The 24,907-nt window shown below is 45.8% G+C and overlaps 1 protein-coding gene across 1 annotated transcript in view; it reads right to left on the reverse strand.

The window, feature by feature from the left end:
* Positions 1-24,907, reverse strand: part of ITPR3 (inositol 1,4,5-trisphosphate receptor type 3) — a 510,867-nt gene that overhangs the window by 195,718 nt on the left and 290,242 nt on the right. The window contains exons 13-21 of the mRNA XM_069633522.1: positions 23,630-23,790; positions 18,440-18,581; positions 17,193-17,354; positions 13,506-13,678; positions 12,346-12,465; positions 8,562-8,738; positions 7,592-7,843; positions 4,400-4,544; positions 3,795-3,942 (exon numbers count right to left, since the gene is read on the reverse strand). Of these exons, the coding sequence (XP_069489623.1) occupies positions 3,795-3,942; positions 4,400-4,544; positions 7,592-7,843; positions 8,562-8,738; positions 12,346-12,465; positions 13,506-13,678; positions 17,193-17,354; positions 18,440-18,581; positions 23,630-23,790 (1,480 nt within the window). The remainder of the gene's footprint in view (positions 1-3,794; positions 3,943-4,399; positions 4,545-7,591; positions 7,844-8,561; positions 8,739-12,345; positions 12,466-13,505; positions 13,679-17,192; positions 17,355-18,439; positions 18,582-23,629; positions 23,791-24,907) is intronic.

The raw sequence follows: 24,907 nt of genomic DNA on the forward strand, positions 1-24,907 counted from the left end.
AAGAAGCTATTTAAAATACAAATATGTAATTCTAACATTTGTGGTGAATTGACGGTGTTCGCCCCTTCTCCCCAAGACGGAGCCACCCCCTTTGAGGCTATGCAGGTGAGCCAGCTCCCCCGTACACTCCCTAGGGGTATGGGCAAGTGGGACCTCACAGGGAGCGACTCAACTTCACTAATCTTGTTTCTAGCCTTCCTTCTGTCCTCATCCTCCGTGATCTTTCCTCTGCTTTTTCGGCACAGTCAACCATGCCATCATGATCAATCGTCTCAGTGAGAGCCTGGACATCATGGATCAGGTGCTCGCCTTGTTGACTTCCGTCCTCCTGGACCGTCCCTCTCAGGTCCAACTGGGGTCCTTTCTCTCCACCACCTGTCTCTCCACATGTGGTGTTCCCCAGGGCTCCAACCTCTCTGCCTTGGTTTTCAACCTCTATGTGGCCCCTTTGGCCCACCAAATCTCTACTTCCTCCTCTTTCAGTGTTATGCGGATGACACTCAGCTCTCCTTCAGGCTTGAAGGTACCGGGGAGAATGGGAAAAGCGGAAGCCCGCCGGTGCAAGAGTATATGAAGAAGGCAACTCGTCCCAGTCATATAGACAAGATAAAAGAATGCATAAAGTGTGCAACCATCCCAGTCAAAGACGAGATACAAGGAATACAGAAATACATAAAGAGTGTACATTCTCCCATTCATAAAGGCGAGATATGAGGAATAAAGTTATCCGACTGCCAATGTGAAAGGCTGATAAAGCAAGTCACAAATAACCCTGTAAGAAGAATAAAGAGGGACTGGAGACAATTACCCTGGGAAGAAGGTAAAAGGTCTTGTCAGCCAAGAGATAAACAGGGGTTAAAGCAAAGCCCCAGCACGGCTTCTAAGAAATATGAGATAAGCCTATCAAGAGAACACGAGTATAGAAGGAAGGCCATAGACGGAAGATCCCAAGAGTGGGGGAATCTAAAAGGGAATAAAGTCCCATGCAAAGTGGCCAAGGATACATTGAGAGACTGTGAAAGAGTCCTAAGTGAAGACAAGAGTGTGAGAGACTATCTCAAAAACAGTTGTAAACTGCATAAGCTTAAACAGAGCACCAAGCCCAGAAGTGCATTACAAGAGCTCATGGAGGCGATATCCAGAGATTACCAAAGAAGATTGTATAAACAAACTCAAGTATAAGAGAACGACATTTCCATCCAGAAACTATCAAGAACTACGAGAAATGCATGGGAAGAAATAGCTTCTCCTGGCTGAATTTAAGGTGGTTAAATTAGTGGCAGGGTCAGGTAGAGTTAGGTTTGGACTGAAGACATTTTTACTTTGGGACTTCCTGTTGACAGACTCGCACCCTTAGTTTCTTTAGATAGGCCGGGTGATCCCTTTAGCAATAGGGAAGGTTAGGCATTTTAATTTTATTTCAATAGAGTTTAAATTGTCATTAATGAGTCTGACTCCTTCCTCCAACCTGCCACACATTGTAAAATGTCTCTTTTTAAAATGTTCCAATTTTCATAATAAGAACGTTACACTTGAGCTAATGAGCAGAAACATTATTGAACCCTAGAATAACAATATAGATTGTTTTTGTTTTAAATGGGTTGCATGCTTAAATCATTAAATACATAATGCACACGGGGCTAGGGTCTTTTTCACCCCACTCACCATAACATGAGCCTTCTGCAGGGCTTTAGACAGCCTCAGGATTTGGAAGTGAGGATAGAATGGCTGTGATATCAGTCCCTCAATTGTGGTCCAAGTGCCATGCTCCTCATCCAGAATTTTAGCTGGGTCTCGTGGTAAGGATGGTTGTCCACATGCTCTGTTGTGTTGTCAATGCACCAATTTCTCTCTCCCTGATATATTGTGACGAATCTAAGGGTGTCGTCCCTTCTTGCCTAGGGGGATAACTTTTCCATGGGGCCAGGAAGGTGCATCCACAGTACAATAGTCCCCCTCGGGTTAGTGCACCGAGGGAGGATCACACAGGGAGCGAATCCATCCATGGGATTGGGGACGACTATCACCAGAGAACAGGGAATCACTCCGCTTTAATATATGCAACCCCTTCTCCATATCTAAATCCTCCTTCCCCCTCCCTCCCTGGATAAAACTTATATATTTTTTGTCAAATCAGTCAACCTAATCTACAGGCCAACACTGAAAAACTAGAAAGCACAAAATACCATGCATATAGCTATGAGACTGATACTGTGGTATAAAAGATGACCGAGAGTCCAAGGGTCACTCGCAAGAAGAAGAGCGAGCAGTCTAGCTTCCTAATGTCAGTGATTGGCCCAAAGCAGTATATCAATCCAACGCAGGAGTTTGAAAGCATCTCAAGCTCAAACTCAGGCGCAGCTGCGATGCGCACGCGCGCGAGAGAGAGAGAGACGTCCCTCAAAGAGGAACAGCAGATGCGAGCAGCAAAGGAAGTCCAGGCCAGAGGAAAGAGAACCTGAGCGTGGTTCATCACAAGGGGACTACTTGGGTTGCTGCTGGGTGAATTCTCTCTGCCTCTCAGGACCCAGCGAAGCAGGGAAGAGACAGAACATGCAGCTGGGAAAAGGCATTAGACTGCAGAGTCGCTGCAGACCCCAAAAGCCACCTGAACTCTAGCGGAGCCTCCAGAAGGGACACAGCTGCCCGGGAACTCCTAGTACCTCCCTGAAAGTAGCAAACAGGTATGTGGGACGCCAGGGAGTTGATAGAGGTCCAGGAGAGCAACAGGGTGAGCTCAGGAACCAGAAAGAAAGGGCCTGGGACCTTGAAGCAAATGAGACAGTTGTGTACTTAGCAGGAGAGTGAACCAAGTGGATACAACGCAACAGTGTGAGTCTGGGAAAGTCACCCATATGGGAAACCAAAGTTTCAAGTGAAGAGGGTCCGCGACGCTGTGAGTGAAAAAGAAACACTTGCTTGGCAGGAGAGTAAACCAAGCCATGTAAAGTATTGCGAGTCTGGGACAAACGCCCACATGAGAGGTTGAGGTTAAGAGGATCAAAAGCCCTAGGACCGATAAAAGGAATCCTACGCTTGCTAACGGAACCCACCAAGATGGTAGGATCACGAACTACGAAGTCAAGAAACGGTTCCTCCTGAATTATCCAGTGACTTAAATCTAGGGCAAAGGAGAACAACCGTAGCATTGGAATCTTGTATGGCGCAACATATGTCGCATTACTTAATTACCAGTGAAACTGGGAACTTATCGGTTGATTGATAACACAAAGAACTATTTTTTTATTTTAGAAGAGATCATCCTGGCACGGTTGTCTTAGATTATTAGTTTTAGGGACGGAATTAGGTTTTAGGACACGACAGTGACATACTTTTTGGTTTGGGAATTCCTGACAATTTCCCTAGCTTCCTTTGAGATAGGGAACCCTCCTCTTAGCTTTAGGGGTAGAGAAGCATTTTTCCATCCCTTTTAATGAATAAAAGTCTGTATGCAAAAACATGCCACCATTTTGTCCGAACCTTACTTCTGCACCCTTACAAAGGAATTGAAATACTAACCATTTCTATTTGTAACTTGCAGCACCAGTCGAGCAATAAAGGTAAAATCAATACACTGTAATGCCTATTGACAGGCAGCGGCAGACAAATGTGGGCTTGCAGTCCTGTTCATTCATTCTACTGAGCTTATGAGCGCCATTACCTTCATGTCCTTAGCTTACATGATGAATCCTGACATTTACATGCGGTTGCCTCCTACCAGCATTCAAAGATTCAATTTTTCTAGAAGGATTGACCTTTCACCAAGTCCCAAAGATAGTGAAGAAAGACCTTACCAGGCCCGTCGTCGGTGTACATCGCCTGCAGCATCATGTTTGGGTTCTGCACGCAGTCTATGATGCTGAGCAACGTCCGCGTGAGACGCAGCAGCTCGCTGAAGCTGTAGAAGCCGAAGTATATGAGGTGCCGGGCGAGGCTAACAACCTGCAAGACGTGAATAGGTGTGGGAGTCAGAAGCCAAACTTCTACACTCTGCATCGATGCATAAGGAGAAATGAAGGACACTAATCCCTTAAATTATACATCTTCACAAGATTTGATCATGGTAGGCGTCTCTTATGCAGTGTTATCTTAAATAAATGTTAAATACATTTTCAGAGCACCCGAGAGGGTCTCCAGGAGTTTTATAGATCAGACCTAGAGAGCGGGGTCTGCAACCTGCGGATCTCCATATGTTTTGGACTACAATTCCTATGATCCTTCAACATTGACTGTGCTCGCTAGGACTGATGGGAGCCGTAGTACAAAACATCTGGATGACAAAAGGTTGCAGAGCGCTGGACATTTTGGCGACAGCTCAGATCGTTCCTAGTTCTATTATGAAGCCGTTATCATTCAAGACACTGATTGGCGCATCTGACAGAATATGAAATGTTCCCACCTCAAACGTGAGTTTGTTCTTCTCCTCATTGGAGAAGGGCAATGCGTCGTTCACCACATTGTTCAGGTACTCCTCCACAAACCCCATGGTGTTGGCAAACTTGTTCTTCTTGTCGTCCCGAGAATCATTCATGTTGGAGTCATAGCTTCAGGATATAGAGGGGTATAGAATTAGTGAGAGCATTGCACACCACAACAGTATCTGCCGCAATGTATTTTATACTTGACAAACTCAGCAAATGAATTCTCCTAATATCAGCCAGACATCCTCCAACATAACCTGCAACTCACAGCAACTATGATGCAGCCATTTTACTCCAACCAATCAGAAATCTGTTTCTCTGCCTCCAGGTACTTTCACCCAGACACTTGCCATTCTCAAGCAGTTACCCCGTAGACTGTTCCACTCTTTCACTGAATCTAACCCATCCCCAGTCATCCCTAGCCACAAATTGATCTCAATGTAGTTTCTTACAGTCGCTTATGACCTAAACATTAATTCATCCATCCATTGGACTGGGTCATCTTGCTCATAATCTCTTTTGATGAACCTATTTGTTGGGAGTTGTTGCCACTGTTCGTGTAGTGCTCCGACAAGCCAGTCTTGAAAGACCCGCGCAGCTTTACAACAAATGTTTAACCAAACTCTCACTTGGTAGTGAGGCTGAGCAGTAAGGCTTAGACTAAGACCGTCCTGGGTTTGGTGTTAAGTTAAATTAACACACACCAGAAATTGTCAAGCAATGGATTGTCCACAGGGACAAGCATCAGAATAAACTGCTTTATCAACAGATATATTAAGTGAAGTTTCTAAAAGGTCTATAAAACAGCATTTACACATGCACACCACACCAGACTTGGGAATTGACACAGTTAAAAGTAAGTACTGTTATCAATTATTCTAACATGCGTGAAAAAGATGTTTCACAAATGGTTGCAGGGCCTTATCATGTTTAATGCAGCACTAGCCTGTTTGGTGCTATCCCACCAAACATGTAATGAGGCCCAATGACTTAATTGGAGTTGTAAACCAACTACTCTTAACTGGGTCTGCCTTCAGCGACTCCATTTATAAGCACTATGCGTGTCCTTCACAGAAGTCTGTTTAAAACAAGCATTGTCAAAGCAAACCATTTTATCTTGTGCATAAGTATTAGGCGTTTGCCAGGCCCTGCTATTAGATGCCCAGGCACTCACACCATTTTTCCCTGCTATCATCTATGGCTAGTTAATACCACTATGGCTTGCCTGGCAAGCTATGCCTACACAAACGCCAAAACTGTTGCCTTTGCCAATGCTTGTTGTATATCTTGCTGTGATCAGAATTATGGTTTTCTCTCTTAATAAATGATGCCAGAATCTTGCAGGGGGGCTGCAGAAAGAATCACCATCAGGCTTCTGGTTCTCAATAGAAAGCAGGTGACTGTTTATGCCTGCATTCATTGGTCGGTTACATGTGATCTCATGGCTACCTTGCTTTAATATCACATATTTGTGTACGGTTTTGCTTTTAGTCTTTTAGTCTGGTGGTGCTCCCAGAAGATCTGCAGAGAATCTGCTACTGGTGACAGCGTCTTACTCTCATGATACTCAAACTGATCCACTGCAGCAGAGGAGTGTTCTCTTTGCTGACATAACACATTGCTCTGCAGTGCACACTGTTTATGCGGAGGGCCTGAAGTAGGGGCTGTAGGAACCTCCTCCAGCACTCGGGCCTTATATGCAACACCCCTGACCTGCTGAGCTTAATATACCGAAGCCAAGGATTTATCTCATTTTACAACTCACTCACTTCAGCCAGCAGCACACTCATGTTCGGAGGTTGGCCCACGTATGCAGTCCCATGTGACCCCCATCGCCATCTTTCATGCATGCACCAATCAGTTTCACCCAACCTCCAAACTATCACACTGACCATAGCTCTATCGACTCCTTCATCCATGCTTCCCACCCAATGTATTATCCATCCACAAATCTATCTCAGTCGACGGTCAACGCAAGTCACTCAATCTTCAATCCATCTAACCCAGCAATGAAGGCATCCCATCAAACCAGATCCTAATCTCAGCCAATGTTTATTCAACCTCACCCTACCATAAACCATCTCATCAAACAGTCTACTCCAACTATCAGTCTATCTCACTCACCATCAATACATCCCTCCTGGCCAGCAACCCAATAGACCCAACCAACAACCCAACAGACCCAACCAGCGATCCATCAGACCCAACCAGCGATCCATCAGACCCAACCAGCAACCCAACAGACCCAACCAGTGATCCATCAGACCCAGCCAGCAACCCAACAGACCCAACCAGCGATCCATCAGACCCAACCATCAACCCATCAGACCCAACCAGCGACCCAACAGACCCAGCCAGCGATCCATCAGACCCAAACAGCGATCCATCAGACCCAACCAGCAACTCATCCCAATGGTCATTACTCTGTCACGCAAGAGCCATCCACCTGTTCCCCCTCAACCATCAATCCATCAGGCAGAACAAATCAACGAACCTCCACCTATTTTAGCCCCCTCTCCCATTTCTCCCCTGCTGATCTATCCCAACCCCTAACCCAGTGATGAAAACTCCCTGCATCCCCCCTTTCTGAACTCAGCAGTCTACTTGCCGTCTCCCTGATCTAATTCCCCACTGACTCCTCACCTTCAAGGCCAGTCCGAGCTTCCACACTTGAGCCACCTAGTATCTTCCACAGGTGCCCTTTCTTTCACCTCTGGCCCGTATGTAGCCCCTTCCTCCAAACCACGACACCTCTACTAATCCGCCCTTTGTTTTCCCTCATGCTGCTTTCTAGGCATGCCCCGCCACATGTGGAAAGGAAGCACAAGCAGTGGATGTTTCACAATGGATGAAGTGTGACATGCTTTTTGAGCAATACACACCGAGGACCATCTCCGTCAACCTGCACCACATGAGATTAGCATCAACCATGTTTAGCCATCAGGCTCAACCATGAACCTGTTTCAGCCAAACATTAATCCACCTCCATAGACAAAGATTCCCCCAAAATCCATCCCCTCAGCAAACCATTCATTAATATAAGCAAAAAGTTAGACCACCGCAGACATCATCAAGGCAATCCTTTAAATCTATCGCAATCAATCATCAAGCACAGCATGGATAAGGCCAAAAGTCTGTACAGGAGTCTAATCTATAGGTTCAGGACTTACTCTTTGATGGTGATTGTAGTAGGAATTTCGGACCACAGACGGGCAAATTTCACAGGTGTCACCAGCTCCTGGGGATCACGGTCTACGTGCACGTGAAGCATGAGGTGGCAAAACGAGGCACGGATGTCGAACGGCAACATTTCATCAGCCATGCACAGGAAGATGAGGTCCACGCCCAGTTGTTTGGAGATCTCGTCAATAGCCAGGTATTGACGATCCAGGCACATGCGGGCAAAGAGCTTCAGCTGGTACCTGCCCAGTGTGGGGGGGGTGGGGGGGGCGAATGAGGGAACAGGAAGGAAAACGCATTACGCGAAGGAGAATGAGAGGAGGATAAACCACGGGCCATGTTATCAGCAGGAGTTGAACGTGTGTGATAGGCCAGAGAGACACATGTTAGGGGGAGCTAGGAGAAAGACAAATGAGCAGAGGATGGATAGACGCTGAACGAGGAAAAAGTAAGCAAGTGGAGGAGTAAAAAGGATGAATGACAGGAAGCACAGAAGACATGGGATGAAAGAGTGGAAAATGAATGGGAAGAACGAGGATCAAGCAGCTGGTTCATTTGGCTTAACAGTAAATACTAGGCAATTCAGTGCCATATTTTCTTGAACAATACATTTGAGATCAGCATGGCTATGACTTCAGACTGTGAATTTAGCTGATACGACATCAGATATTTATGTTGTTGCTGTATTGAATTTTATTTTTAATTTGCACCGATCATTCCATCCCAATTCAATAAACATTTACAAATAAAGTCTAGGAGTAAAATCTCCCTCGTGTTACAGACCTTTTCTGTTCAGACTAAAGAAGGCATTGGCTGGGGAACAGTGGAAACGAGGTGAACATGCCAATGCCAGGCTGATCATGGGCTTGGTATGTACCCCAACTGATTTCACGTTCATCAACTAGAAAGGGAGGGCTCAGGGCATAGAGGCTCAAAGAAAAGACATGGGCAGGGACCTACCTGTAGTACGTCAGAATGTTATCATCGTGGGCGTTGCCAGCCCGCGCCTCTTGGGACAGCTGACGGATGCTTTTCTCGTGCGTGTCGTTGTTCTTGTCGCTCCAGGTGAGCCAGACCTCATCTTCACAATCCTCGAGGGTCATGTATTCGGGGGACATCTCCTTCATTGGCCTCAGTCTGAGAAGGAATGCAATATGAATGCCAAAGATGCAAAGCTGCTCCTGGTGCAACCGCACAGCTGCAGTAGGCATCCTAAATTGGCAAAAACCTACACTGCTTTGTGGACAGATAGCAGAGCTACAATAGTGGTCTTCCAACTCCAGGCCTCGAGGCCCAGATCCATGCCGGGTTTTCAGGATACCACTCATTAATATTCATGAGATAAATTTGCATACAATGATTCTAAATGTATGCAAATGTTTCCTCAAGAGCATTAATGAGGGCTATCCTGAAAACCCATCAAGATTTCGGCCCGCGAGGCCCAGAGTTGGACAACCATTTAATCTCTGTATTTGCTTTCATTAAACTATTCGTTTTTTTCCGGAAACAAACTCTTCCACATATTGCAGACATTATCCCAGTGAAACCATACTGCATGAGATATAAATGAATTCCTGGGGTCCAGCCCATCACTGTTCACACAAATAAGCACCACTAACAAAACCCTTCTCTAGGATTCCACGCTTTCCCAATCTTGCATGGAAAGATCCCAGGGAAGCCATTTTTTTAAATTTCACAGTGAAGCTCCTGGGCTGTGGCCGGTGCGATGTGGCTCTTTGTTTCTGGAGTGGCTGTTGAGGTCTCTTAAAAAAACAGGGAGTTCCACAAGAGTAACACTTTGAGCAGTTACCCTAAATAAGGAAGAATAGGAATAACAAATAATTTGTATTTCTGGAATTCTATACACTAATTGCTAGCCTCCTTAAAGGGGTGAAAGGACGTTTTTTGTATTGCTTGCCATGATGTCACTTCGGTTTGGGGTCAAATTACATCATGTCCTGTGATGTCATCAGATGTCAAGGGCCATGTGGTGTCACTTCCCCTACGCCTGGCATTTTGGTGAAATGACGTCCCTGAAAGATCCTCTTTTGATGTTCCGACAATCGTCACAATACCTGGCCTGGAATTTCTGCTCAATTCCAGCTAATGCTGTGAAATTCCGTCCCCAGGGAAATTGTTCCCCCACCCATATGTTAACTCACATTTTGCTTAAAGTTCTTTTTTTTATTTTTCTGATCATTATGAACAGAAAAACAAATGTTGGAGCCCAAAATGTGAAACGGTCAGCTGGAGTTTCCAAATTCCAACTACGTACTTCAGAAGAAAGGCACCCTCCATACTTTCACCCGTCATCCCCAGATTAAGACGTTTCCGCTCAACAACAGTCATTCTGCTTGTGAGACTTTGGGGGTTATTATGAGTACGGCGGTAAGGGGTTAACGGCGCCAGTAAGGATGCCGGTGCCGTTAACCCCTTACCGCCGCATTACGAGGTTCCCTCGCGGGACCCGCTCAGAACGTCTGGTCAGACCAGACTTCCTTTGCGGGTTCCGCAAGGGGACCAGGGAGCTAATAACGGGCCTGTAATTAACGGGCCCGTTATTAGCTCCCTCCCCATACACATTGAGTCCTATGGGGGCTCGAATGGGAATTGGGATTGGTATTTTGAATGGGGACTTACTGGGTCCTCCAAGGTTGGAATGACCCGGTAAGTACCCATTCAAAGAACCAGGACACGAGTTTGGAGGCAGCCATGGCGCTAATAGCACCATGGCTACCTCCAAACTCGTAATGACCCCCCTTGTCTCTTCTCACAGCTGAGCATTCCTTTCAAGCTGCACTAAATCTTCCACCTGGTGGTTCATCTTAAGCAGCCAGTCTTCTTAGAAGTCTCAGAGTGACAGGAGATCCCCAGATATCGCCCTGGAATTACGGCCCTTTTTAAAAGTCAAGAACCTGGACAGAGCATTCTCTGTCCAGCAGCGTTGCTAGGAAACGGCTGAGAGGGCTATAGCCCCGGGTCTTTTGGTGGTGGCCCCGGATAGTAGCTCAGGGGCTCCAACCAAAAGGCTTGCTAGCCCCGAGTCCCGACAGTACTGGCATTAGCGTAGCCTCTGACCTTTTCCAGACCTAGCAACACTCCAGCTCCTGTCTAATGAAAATCACGACATTCCCCTTTGAAACCTCCTCCGATTCTATCGTCCCACATCCTACACGTCCTAACCAACATCTCATTGAGTGCCTACCTCACTGAATCATAGTCCTGGCTAATATGAACTGCTCTACTCTCGAGCCGTCATCCCAAAGGGTTATTTAATAGGATGCAAGCAGCGCTTTTGCAAAATGGCCCAAATAAATACCCCTCCTATCCCCTAACTGCAAAACGCACCTACTAGCGACTTTTCCTACAAGCCTCCTTGTGGTATCTCAGAGCAGGATATGTGCAGAAAACATTTAAAAAAAAAGAAATTTTCAAGCAAAAAGGAATTTGGCATTTCACCCAAGTTATAAGACAAGGTGAGTTATGGACTTCTAAGGTTTCACCCTCACACAGTCCGTAACCATGCATTATAAAAGAATTTAACATGAGTCAGCCTTCATTTCTCCACGCGCAAGATCCCAATTGAAATCATGTAACTTTAAAGATCTCTTCATAAATAGTGTGGACCAGGTCCTACACTTGTTAGAAACAGAGATGAGCTTTTTCCACTCTCCTTCAGCTCTTGAAGCCGATTACAATGAACTAACATCGCCACACAATGGAAGTGCAGCCCCTCGCCCCAAAGAGGGAACGCGATATTGAGTCTCCAGGTCCTTTCTGTCTCGTTCCATTCAACTCCACTTACGTTGACTGAGACCTATAACCTTAATTACAACCGTCCAACCTGCTAGGGAAAGTGTTACAAACATCTTCTTTTCACCAGGTACACCAACCTTGACCAAGTGTCATGGCCTTCTTGAATGGCCCAACCCCTGCCCTATTCATAGGACTAAGCTAAGTCACCTCGGCGCAGACCACCTACAGTGCATCAGATCTAGAAAAAGGACTATGCAGTGGTCTTTAGACTGTGGGCCACATGCCCTCCACCCCGGACGGCCACCATGGGGGGGGGAGACAGGGAATAACTTTCCAAAAGGGAGGACGGTGACTACTTTTAAAAGGAAATATAATCACATATGGCATTTGGGGGACAAGCAAAACAAATCTCTTTATCAGAGTGTCTCAGCATAAAAAGATTTGGCGACCACGGCACTACAACATTCACCATTCCACTCCGACGGTCTCGGGCAAAGCCATACATTGTCGCTTCATCCTCATACCCTCACCACCTAGCCAGCACATGTCAACCATCTTCTTTGCCCACTTCAACGAGACTAAGCTTTATAAAATTCTTCCTTGCTAGACCCCCCCCCACACACACGCGCGACATAAAGCATTGCAAAAGATTCCCATCTCTAACACTCCAAACCCCCTCATTCTGCAGACCTGATCTAAAAGGTTCATCCTAAGGGATCTCACACTAAGCTAAATCCCACTGTCATACGGATCATGCACTACTCAAATATCTCCTCTAATCACCTCGACAAGAATGGACACCCATCGTTGTTGCGTCATTGAGGGGAGTAACGGGACCCTCAAAATAGTTACCATTTCAACTCTCCTCGTTAACCCCTAAGTCTTTCCATTTCCCCCAAAAACTTCTTGGAGCACGGAGGTGCTATGGAGAGGGATCTCAAGATCCATGCCCTTTGACCTGCAGAAAATGCAGTTGGGATCTACTCACTCAGTCTTGATCATGATGTCACTGTTCTTGGGCTCCAGCACGCACTTACAGATCAGCTCCTGGGTGACGGGGATGGCAATGTTGTTGGACACGCACAGGTCGGACAGATAATCTAAGAACCTGAGGCAAGCAGAGCAAGATGGATGACTATGCATATTATAAAATGGATACCTTTATGTTCAAAACATCATTCAATTGCTTGCATGATAATAGCAGAACATTTGCGGAGATGTCCCGCGTTATTTTTTTAATGAAATATCTTTCTCAATTATTTTTTCTCAATTCATTCTTTCTGAATAAATGTTTTCATTTCCTTCATTCATTTGCAATAACTTCTTCAGAATTATACTTTTCGATTTGATTTTACTGTTCGCTCCTTTTTGATTTCTGTCTCTCAACAAAAAGAAATGTGGTAGGGTATTTTTATGTTAAACTTGTTTAGCATTTCCTTTTGGAGGAGAAAACTATCACCCGAGTGTTTTGAAATGTACTTATAATTTTAGGACAGAGATATTTAAAAAATGTTTTAAAGAAAACTTTTCCTAAGAGGTGTTATCAGAAAATATTTTTCACATTATTAAGTCATGCATACCTTGGAATGATAGTGCCATGCTCACTGTGTGCACAGGTGTTTAATGACAGAGAGACACTCGGGCCTCATTCCTAGTGTGTCTGCTCTTTGAGAATTAGACCTCAGGTTCCCTCTCAATATCTCTCACCCGTGAGACTGACAATAATCTACCAGATCATTATGATTCCAAGGCTCTCATGTAGCTCCAAAGGTTTCCATCCCAACTCAAAGTCCCTATGCATTGACAGCTATTGAGTCAATGATAACATTTATTCTTGAAAAAAGTATTTTAGAGATGCAAATGGAATGGTCTATCCACATCTGTGCAGGCCGAGCTGTACTATTTTGTCTTTTAGTTCTATCTATCTATCTATCTATCTATCTATCTATCTATCTATCTATCTATCTATCTATCTATCTATCTATCTATCTATCTATCTATCGATCTATCGATCTATCGAGCGATCTATCACAAATGTACGTATTATGTATGCATGTATAACTCTATGTTCAAGTCCAAAGTCACAGCTTGGAGTGGACTATACCAGTCTCTGGGAAGTGGCTAAAGCTACCATTAGAGGATACATACCGGGGCTCCCGGTTCTTGCGCACCAGGTTGACAAATGTTTCCACCTCCGTCTTGGTGATGTGCTTTTCCAAGAGTTTGCGGTTGTTGTGCAGGAGAGCTGTTATGGTGTCTTCAGCTAGGATGTCATAGCCAATCTGTGACTGCATGACACCAAACTGCTTGGCGATATGTTCCTGAAGGAGAGAACGGAAGAGGAGAGTGTGAGAGATCGTGGAAGAATGCCATCGGCCACGGTGGAGTCCTGAGAGAGGCATATGATAGGAGGGCACCATTGAGTGCTGGCAAACAGAAACAGTTAAGACACCAGTGCCACAATTCTGATTAGGGTGTATTTTACAAGTATACATATGTTTTGTAATCATTAAAAAGTCGCATTTTCTTGTATGTTGCACTATTCTACATTCTGTTCTCCAATTGTGCGTCGTGTGTGATTGGTGTACAGATTGGAGGAAGAACACACGAGAAATGGTGTAGGTGCATGCAGTGCCATGTTGCACCACATTAGGCTTTTTTGGTGGAACTAGAGAGCAGAATTGAAGGCGCTTTGCAGCTTTGTGTCTCTGATACCCACTTCTAATGTTACTCGTTCTTAGAGCTTTGCAAAAGAATCATGGGCAGCTTTAAGAAAACGTTTAATGCGAACAGACGTCAATTTCGGTATCTGGTTTGTTTGTTTGTTTGTTTGTTTATTTATTTATTTATTTGTAGCGCGCGCCAGAGCCGGAGGTATCAGTGCGCGGGGACAAAGGATATTTTCGACTTTGTGGTGCATTAGCCCCAGAATGAGGTGCATATATTGTTGGCTGCTGATGTGGATATCGCCATGCAGCCGTCCTGCACATAACACAGGTGAAAGTTGAGTCATGGCAAACATTCCCTTCTCCATTAAGCGTTAATTCTCAATCCTGCAAAAACAGGGAGCACCTCGAAAAGTGGTGGTTTCTGCTATTCAAAACTAGGATTATTTTCCAAGTCCTATGGAGGAACAGAAGGGGGAGTTTGACACTTTAAGGACATTGGGCCTCATTATGACCCAGGCGGTAAGTTACCGCCTGGGTCGTACACTTACCACCATGGTGTAAACTACGTTTACACCATGGTGGATGGCGGATTTACCGCCCCATTCCAAGGTGAGTAGGGCGGTAAATCCCCATTTCCCATTTTACCCTTCCCCATTCCCATTTTTGCCCCATAGGGCATAATGGGAGTGGGGAAGGTGCTAATTACGCCACCGTAAATTACGGTGGCGTAATTAGCACCAAGGTCCCTTAGCGCCATGGATTTTAACGCCTGCAAAAAGCAGGCGTCAATATCACCATGGCGCTAACGGACCTTGTAATCAGGCGTTAAGGGTCGGTGCCGTTGACGGCGCCGTTCACCCCTTAACAGCTGATTCGTAATGAGGCCCATTGTAGTGTTTTTAATTAAATTATATAGATAAGGCTACACTTTCCCTATTGCAAAAGGGTTCACCCTGCCTATCTAAAAGAACTAAGGGTGCTCGTCAATCATCGGGAAGTCGCAAAGTAAAAATGTCCTCGACCAAACCTAACTCTACCTGACCCTACCACTATGGTAAACAACTTAGAGTTACCCGAGAGAAGATCCTTATTCTCTTGGGTTGGTGATTTCGTCAATAGTCACTGGATGAAATGTCTCTGTTTCAACGGTTTCCCCTCTTTACAATCTTCTTCAATAAACCCTCGAACTCTCCTCCATGAGCTCTTTTAATTCTTAAACACTCCTGGCTTGTATGCTTTCTTTAAGGATCTGCTTTAGGCAGTGAGTCTTTACATACTTTCTCACACTCTTGTTTCTCATTTTATAGTCTCTCAATTCACCCTTGGTTACATTCTGTGGAACTTGATCCCCTTGTATAAAATAACTGTCTCGCTCCTGGGATCTTTCTTTAGTGCTCTCTCTTCCATTCGCATACTCTCTTGGCTTTTAAGACCGTACGCCATCCTCCCAGGACAGTTGTCCCCAGTCTCCCTCTAGCACCCCTTTGCAGTTATTTCATACTCGCTCTACAAGCTCTTCACATTGGCAGTTGAATCGCCTTAGCCCTCGTTTCCCCTCTTTGGGACCAGGGCGAGTTACACTCTTCATGCACGCCATTCCCCTAACAGGGTGGCTGGTTATTGGCTGTAAACACCTTTTACACTGGTAATTCAACAATTGCGTTCCTTTTGGCCCATCTTTATGACAGGGTCAAGTTGTACTCTTCATATGCTCCTTCCATGTCTGCCTCCCACTTTTCCTGTGTTCCCCCGGTACCTTCAGGCGAGTTTGGAAGCCTTGCAGGGGCCGGCGCTTGCTCGGGTATCCTTGTCAGTATGCGGATTATTCTCTCTCTGCTTTTTTTGGCGTTCCGTTCTTGGCTTCTCCTCGGGCTGCAGCCTGGTATGGACGTGGAGGACAGGGAGCTCCCCTCGCTCCGAGCAGTGATGTTCTCGGCATAGTTGCGCGGGCACTCTGCCCAGTAAGATTTGCTTGTGGTCACACCACTGCCAGGTGCTGGACATCGCTTCCCTCTCGGATAGCGGTTTCTCTATTGCCTTGCTCGCCAGCCTACCGGCATCTCACTTTGACTAGCCTCTCTGGTTGAAACGTCACAGGATCCAAGGCTTGCCTCGACTGTCCTTTCTTGGGGCGACCACGTCAGGACGCTTACCCTGCATCCAAAACTCTATCTCTTCCTCTCCTCTACTCGTCTAAGTTAAGTGCAAACTCTTAAAGAGACCTCTTCTTTAACGTTCTCTGTTAGTTTTGCTACCGCATTGCCTACATCCACATATGCAGATGTTGCATTCTTCTTCCCAGTGGTCAGTCCCATTTTGGCCAATAGTGAGGCTGATCCAGGCAATTCTTCACAGGAACGTGAGTCCTTGCCCCCTAAGGGGGGAGTCACTCCCAGTGAGGTCCCTCTTGCTAGACTCCTTGGGAGGGTCTTGCAGACCAGTCTCAGCTCCCTCGCCTCACAGGGGGTGGCTCCCCGTTGTGGAGAAGGGCCAAATACCCTTGAGTCGTCACAGTCCCGTATTGGTTTTACACCTGCCATTTTCTTTTATTATAATTGTTTTCCAAGTTGGTGTGTGGGTTCAAAACTGGAGTACGATTTTGCCCGCCCCTTCCCAACTCCCCCTCTAAAAAAACACTTGATTTTAAACCATCTTGTTATTTTAATACTGACGTAAAACCAATGGATTTCGTATGGAATTTGCCTATTTTCAGCATTTGACATGCTTGTGGTTTCCATAGGAATCCGTTCTAAATGCTGCCGGCCCAGCGTATATGGCAGTCGGTATTTACACTTTACGCACTACAAAGGACTTCTCCTGTTTTAACACTTTTTCTTTGCACTGTGTAATGCAAAGGGATACAGTTGCATCCAGGGGACATTTTTGTACATAAGTGCAAATGTAGGAGGTGATATCTGGAAAATTGACTCTTTCCATGAAAGGAGTTCCTGTATAAATGGAAGCAAGATGGAGTGGGGGCTGCACCGCTGGAACAGAAGTATTTGTCTTGAACTTGTGGGACACAGAGCCTGTGGGAATCGTGTATAGACTGCTGATAGGTTCCTGAGGGAAGAGACTGAGGAGGCTGTAAACATCCTCAATTTAGGATGCTTCTGAGATCCGTGAGGCAAAGCCATGTTTTGTGTTGTCCCCTTGGTGGACCTACTTGGTTCTTCCTGTAATCCTCCTGTGAATGGCGCAACACCCGGTAGCAGAGGCGGAACATGTACTGGTAAGGCGCATTCTTCTGATCCGAGAGTTCCTCCAGCCTCACCAGGGGTCCTTCACTTCCCTTCTCCTTGAACGGCGCCTTCAGGATGCCAAAGATCTGCGGCGGGAAAGAAAGATGGAGGGAGATGAGACGTTTTCCCCTAAAACCCCACAATACTGAACATACTCGGGTTAATGTTGACGGCAGCATGGCCAGATGCTCCTTGGAAGGACTTCTACTTTCTTAAATTGAGTCCTCGTTTTTTTGCCTCTTCAATCATTATTCCCACCCTGTACTTGGCCTCTGAGTTTCCATCCCAATACTAGTCTATCTTCTGAATTCCACCTGTCTACACGGATGTCATGCTATGTAACCTTACCCCATACTCAGCACCCACTGACCACGCTATGACTGACCACATCTGGCTCCATTTTCTTATTACTTGCGCCTTTATCATCTAAGTCACTGCCCAGTGACGGTTCATAGTGAAAGGGTTCGAAATGCAATTGTTTAAAAACAAAAGGACCGAAAAAAAAAATAATCGAATGCCCTTTTTTTTGGGGGGTCGCCCCAAACCCCCGTTTTGGTGGAAAACCCTGTTTTTCTCCTTATACGAAAACCAAAAAAAAAAAAAACATTTAAAAAAAGGTATTCGATTTTTTTTCTTCTGTCCTTTTGTTTCGAAACTATTGCATTTCGAAACAATGCATTCGAAACTTTGACCGGACACCCCCATTGACATCACCACTCGTCATTGAGGCGCTCTTGTCTCTTTTCCCTGTGCCCTCCCAGTTCCTCCCTTAATCTCTCAACAACCACTCCTGTAGGCACTTTCAGAACTTTTGCGGCCCATACTTTTAAGTTCCCTTCTTTCACTCCCAAATCCACCCAGGTCAACTGCTTGGCATCTCTTTGTGCCATCAACCTTAACTCTCCCAGGAATGATCCATGATCTCACGCAACCTCGCCAAGCTTTTTTGGGGAACCACTGATTGGGCACCCAGAAACCTCAATGGCACTTATATACACTCCCAACAATACAACGTGGCCTTTCCCAGCCATCAATGTCCTAACTTGCCGAAGGTCTACCTGCTCCTCATTGACTCAGATAAAATCCTCAACTGTAATGCTCCCTTCCGCATTGCTCGCCAATTCACAGCTGGCTTCTTAGCCCATGCCCCTCTCATCCTGCCACAACCCACCTGCTTCAGGATGTTCTGCTCCCGCATTAGTTTCTGGCGCTCGCGGTTGGCTTTGGTCATCACGATGTCCAACACGTTCTGCCCATTGTTGGGAATGTCCACCACAAAGAACACCAGGTCCTCCAACAGCTTGATTGCGAATCTTGGGAAAAAAAACAGAAAAGGGCCAGTCAGATTCAGCCCCGAATAAAGCGACAACATCTGGTCCCACACCCGGAGGAGCCTTGAAGTCAGAGCAAGGGCAGTTATAGAGCAGGATCACTATTGACATGAAAGCGCCCAAATCACCTTGGTCACCCATCTGAGTGGCAGGCCCCCATGAGCAGAGCATGTAGGGACAAAAACAAAGTAAGGTAACCCAGGCAGGCAGGCAGGCTAGAGAAGGCAGGAGCTTGCTTTACTGTAAGCTTTCCACAGACTGCAGCCACTGGATTCACGAGGGAGCCGATGAAACAGACAGGAGCCATGTCAGCCAGCAATGAAATGACCCGGATGAGCATTACAGATGCGTCTCCATCACAACACAAAGGTTTTAACTGGGGGGCCCCTGGACTTGTGGGGCCACGTACCCAATGCTTCTAATAAATTAGGATGTTTATTTGCACATCCCTTTTGAAAAATCAAGACCATTTTCAGGAGACATGTGGTTACATGGCCGATTGTAGTACTCTTAAAACAGCCTGTCCAAAGTCCTCCTAATACAGGAGAGTTCTGACATTAGTACTGATTTGTAATCAGACAATGACATTGCACCTGCACTGTAATCAGCTGTCAAAATTGAGCTGAACGTCACAATGCCTGCTGCCCTAGAGAGCACAGAGGAGAATTCCAGCTGTCACTGCATCACAGCCATTAATTGACAATGTTTATGTAGTATGTTCATGTTGTGCAGTGCATGAGTTCAACACAAGGGTGCAATCGTTTGTCTACATGTTATAACTTTAAAGTACAACACGTGTTAGATGTATTTGAATAAACGCCTGATGCATTTTCTTGCAACACATTAGAAGTTGAATATCATTTTGTTTTGCTTTTTAAATCTAAACAGTTTCTGCACTGAGCATCTGCAGCAACAGCTGGGAGATCTCTTAGATTAGATTAAGCAATATGTAAGGCATTTAAGGGGTGGATAGTACCTGGACAGGAATTTTGAGGAATTAAATACCCCATTTGTGTTGGTAAAAAAAGACATTGCAAGTCTCCTCTGAGTTCCCTGACCTTAGTGGCGAATGTGCTGCTCTTTGCAAAATAAGAACATATATGAAAGGTGTTCCAGCCTCTCCATCTCTTAGTTTTGGTTTTTAGACGGCGCAGTCATTGTGCGCCGCCTATGGAAAGTAACGGCAAGCGGGATATGGGACGCAGGATACTTAACCTGTGGGTGCTTACCTTTTTACCCACCCACTGACTGCCCCTGGCCATGCCAATCCCTCTGCTCACTCTCACCCACTCCCTGCCACTACCGACCCAGCACCCGCTCACCCATCACCCATCATTTTCTATAGCTCTCCCCTTTGAAGATGCCAATTTTATTTCTAATCAGTCGTCTGAAAGGTAATGCTTACTTGCATATCTAAAACAGCTCCTGGTGAAATAAAGGCCTTAACTAAGTGTGCATTCAACTACTTGATTTTCAAAAAATATGCATTTCCTTGCACTTGTTCCTTACACTGAATTCTGAGATATAGACCTCCGCAGGCTTCTGGCTTTCTTTCTTTCCTGCGTTCTTTTCTATGCTCGTGTCTGAGATATAAGCCACAGAAGACTGTGTATCTCTGGGTTTGATACCTGAACGGACTTAGATGTGACTTCCATCCGGCTTTGGTCTCTCCACTGTCTGAGATACAGGCCCCACCAGGCTTGTGGCTTTCTACGCATCTGGGCCCAGACTTGGTCAGTGTCTTTGAATCAATCCACAATCTTCTCTTCGCCTCTGGGTCTGGCATTTGCCAGTGTCTTGAATAAAGCTCCTACCAGTCTATCTCTCAATGCTCTTCCTCTGCTATCTCCCAGGGCATAGCTACCCCCCGCAACCCCCGCTACCCCCATGATGCTCCTTCTCCCTTACCTCTGCTTCCAATAGCAATAGCCTCATCTGGAACAGTCTCAGCATGTGGAAACAAACAATTGTTACACAAAAAACCGCACTCCGTCAAAGGAAGACTCCAACAAAGATTTACAACATGAAGTAGTTATCATGTAGAAAAGTTTTATAGAAACATTAAAAGGGAACATCAGATATTCACTGCATTTAAACATTTTTTTAAAAAACGTATTTCACAAGTAATACATCCCAAAAAAGGAATTCTGTCACTGTTTCACACATTTAACAAAAGTGTCACTTGTTCTAGTAATTTATTTTCAACTGGCAGACAATATCTACAACTATCTCAACAGGATGACTTGATCCACAAGTGTTCGATGCCCCGCGGTTGTCACGAGATCTTCGTAAAGCTGAACGTATTACGGGATCCCTATTTTCAGGAGTAAGAGATATAGTCCTCTTCTTTAAATATTTCTAGATATTTATTTCTATATATTGTTGGGGTGTCGCCAGTGGAGCACTAACACCTGCACTGATAAACTTTTAAACTTGTTGAATAGCTTACAGTACTTTAGATTTGAGTGCGGTCTAGCACCTACAATTACACTCTCAGCATGGCCTGGCATCTTAACCTCATTGCCCAGTTTTGTCTCTAATGAGTGGTTTATGATATGATAGGATATTTTATATATATCGCGCACATACACAAGTATTTCAGAGCGCGACCAAGCAAAGGGAGGGGAACAGGGGAGAACAAAAAATAAAAACAACGATCTTACTAGGCCCAGTGACATTAAGAATGCGCAAGTGCATGAGAAGGGAAAAAGGGGAAAGTGCGTGGAAGGGGGAGAAGAGGAAAGTGCAGAACAGAGGAGAGAAAAGAATAAGTTAAATTAATAAATACAGGCAATGAAAAAGTGGTAGTGCAGCCAGCAAGTGGCAAGTGCAAGATTAGTCAGATAGGGTAGGTCTGATAAGTGCAGAGGAAGAGTGGGGTACTGTATGGGTACAGATACAGAACCCAGTGCAATGGGAGGCCCGGAGGCAGTGCAGGAGGGAGGCAGGGTGAGCCGGTACCTGCTGGGCTCTTTCCCTTTTCAATGTGGGACCATTAGTTATTTCTTCTTCCTAACTTTTCCAAAAAGGTGTTTCCCTTCATTTCTTTAAGTGCTGTCCCCGCATCTTATGAGTAGTTCCTTGTCATGTTCATGCATGTTAACACGTAACTCCGGGGAATCAGCAGGGCCTACCATGATTCCTCATGGGAATTCCGGACGAACACAGACACCCTCAGCACTGAAGGGGTTAATGTTCTGCATGGCAGCGACCACATATTTATAAGATCACACCGTGATCCTGAAGACAGGTGCAAGCAACAATGGCGGTATGCAGCCATGGAGGTGCCAGAGTCCCGTCCGTGTGAGCTGCTGACTGTTTGGGGAGTTTGCCAGCAACTTCTTTCCGCAGAGGGAGGATCACAAAAGAATGCTTGCTGCACTCTTGAGTACAAGCCCGGCTCCCTGTGGTGGCGCTCAAGCCATTTCTCCCTGCGTGGGCTGCAATAGCTTTTGTGGCTAGTACTGATCTTAAATTAAATGTGTGATTTCATCAGTAGTTGTACAATATTACAAAGGAGTGTGGGAGCCTCCCTACTGAGAAATAACATGAGTCAAATACCCTGTTCTATGGAATTTCTTCCACCCAGGAGGGTCTACAACCACGTTTTAGCTCACTGCACCCTTCACAGAGGGGAAATATCTGTTTGCATATCAGTCTGGTGCCACCCACAGGGGTAGTCCAGCAGTGAAATGCCAGGCAATTCTCCCCTTAACAAGAGTACCATCAGCAACCCCCAGACAAGTGTTTCGGCCTAGCCAGGCCTCCTCAGTGATGTGGAGCTGAGCCTCTCTAGGACACAGTGAGCAAGTGGTCCATGTCTGGATAACCCTGGGTTACTTAGAGTGAAACCCCAAGTTTTACAAAATCACAAAGGAGTGTGGGGACCCTCTACTGAGAACAAACATGGGTCAGATACACTGTTCTATGGAACGTGTTCCACTCAGGGTGGTCTGCAACCACGTTTTAGCTCACTCCGCCCTTCACAGCGGAGTAACTCCATTTCCATATCAGTCTGGTGCCACCCACAGGGGCAGTCCTGCACCGAAATGCTAGGCAATTCTCCCCTTTACAAGAGTACCATCAGCAAACCTCTGACACGTGTTTGGGCCATGTTGGGTCACCACAGTGAGGTGAAGCTGAGCCTCTCTAAGGCAAAGTGAGCAAGTGGTCCATGTCTGGATAACCCTGGGTTACTTAGAGTGAAACCCCAAGTTTTACAAAATGACAAAGGAGTGTGGGAGCGCCTCTACTGGGAACAAACATGGGTCAAATACCCTGTTGTATGGAACTGGTTCCACTCAGGATGGTCTACAGCCACGTTTTAGCTCACTCCGCCCTTCACAGAGGAGTCATCTCCATTTGCATATCAGTCTGGTCATCAGTAGTGGTGTTGCAAGGTTGGTGTGTGACGGTCTGAGATGTGCATGGGATAGAGGTACACACTCTTTGATCCCACTTCTGCCTTGACTCTGAAATAGAAGCTGTTCCCATTACCATCTGAACATAAAAGGCCCGATGACCTGCGGCACATGGAGGGGCTCTGGGCAAGCCCCTGTGTACCTTATGCACATAGCACTTCACAAAGTAGACGGGCAAGCACCCCTCGTCTCCAGAGTCCTCCTGGGTCCTATCTGCAGGTCGCATAATGTTAGTGAGACAAGGCGCTGTGGGTTAGTTGGTGAAGTTTGAGGCTGACAATAGCATGGGATACAAAAATGGTGTGAATGAAGCATGGACAGAGCAAGGCGAGGAACATGGGATAGTTGCATTGCTAGGAGACTGCTGTGTTGAGGTCTGCATTTGAGCTCTGACTAGTGTCTTCATTGTGTATGTTGTGACCCAGATGATTAAGTTATAACTGCACACTGGCCCACAAGCGGAGGAGTGTCAACCGCCCTCGAGTCCAGCAGTTCATCTCACCCACTGATAAATAATGGGGCATCATAAACAAACGTTAACATAAACATCAACACCCCAACATGCTGTGGATTGTAAACATTCACTCCGGCAAGCCGCAATCTGTGTACCTTCGGTCGTTCTGGCTGATGAACCCTTCGTTCAGCTTATTGACTGTGGTGGCCAACATCGAACTGGCGTCATTCGCAAAGTCCAGATCGCGGATTTCGGACACTGGCACGGAGACAATGGCAAATGCTTCCTTGTCCTCCTTAGTGGGGCAGGTACCAAGCTGAAAAGGATGATAGAAAAATTAGCTAGGTAAATTCCCAGAATCCCTTTAATGACTTATTCCTGGAAAGAAAAAACCTGGAACTGGAATTTGTGACATTGTGCAAAGTTCCCCAAGGGAAAGAGAAATCTGGAATTGTGTGCTATGAATTTCATGAAAGCACCTTAAGCTTATGCCTAATGAAGAAGAATTCCTTTGCTTAGATTTCTGTGCTTGTATCTCACAGGCGTCGAGGATATACCAATGACAGCTATCGTTGATCAACAAGACGTCAAGTCTACCCGGCGGCAATGAGCTAAAAGCTGCCGAGAAGCCTTGATCCACAGAGGTCATCAGTCTCCACCTGACCTGAGGAAGGAATATGTTCTATACTGATGCAAGATGGAGGTAGTTGGAGCTGCCTCTGTGGTCAGCACAAAACTGCGGGTTTAAGGATCTGGTAACGTGAAGATCAGAAGGCTTTCCCGCGGGATCTAGTAGGGCTTGTGGATCTTCTAGCTAAAGAGATCGCACCTGGTGAAAGAAAGCAACAGAATGGCATCCAAACCCTCCAGCGAGCAGTGCCATCAGTGAATATTGAAAAAAAATCTCAAGTGTTTTAATTTTAATTACATTGCTTCTTTTCCTCAGATAGAACATGTTGTCTTTGTGCCAACACATGTTTCTCGCCTCTAGGTGTTTTTGGAAGGCAAGTAATTCTTAAGTATTCTTTAATAATTGTTTGACCGAGTGCCCGGGACATGCACCAGAGCTATCCCCCCGGTTAAACCAATTCATACGCTGGGTAAGACCAAACCCGTTAATTGCCTTGAAAAAGCACCTAGAGGTGAGAGACACATGTTGGCAAACACACTATCTTCTGTATCATCTGCAATGCTGGGGAGAAGAACGGAGTGTGTGCAGCGTTGCAGCTGTAACCGTAGACTCTCTCAAGGGTCAAGCTGCTTTGCATCTCAGTAGCTTTAAGCAGTTGAGGAAATCCTTCCTCCGACGCAATCCTAAAATCTTTCCCCAGCCCCCGTTCTCCAATTCAAACTTCTTGTAATGTGTGTTTATTATTTTGCCTTCTCTGTGTACAGTACTCTGGGGTCCCCTTCTCTGGTTAACTTGATCTTCC

Source organism: Ambystoma mexicanum, chromosome 13, assembly GCF_040938575.1.
Source record: "Ambystoma mexicanum isolate Mex_15411 chromosome 13, UKY_AmexF1_1, whole genome shotgun sequence".
Lineage (NCBI taxonomy): Eukaryota > Metazoa > Chordata > Amphibia > Caudata > Ambystomatidae > Ambystoma > Ambystoma mexicanum.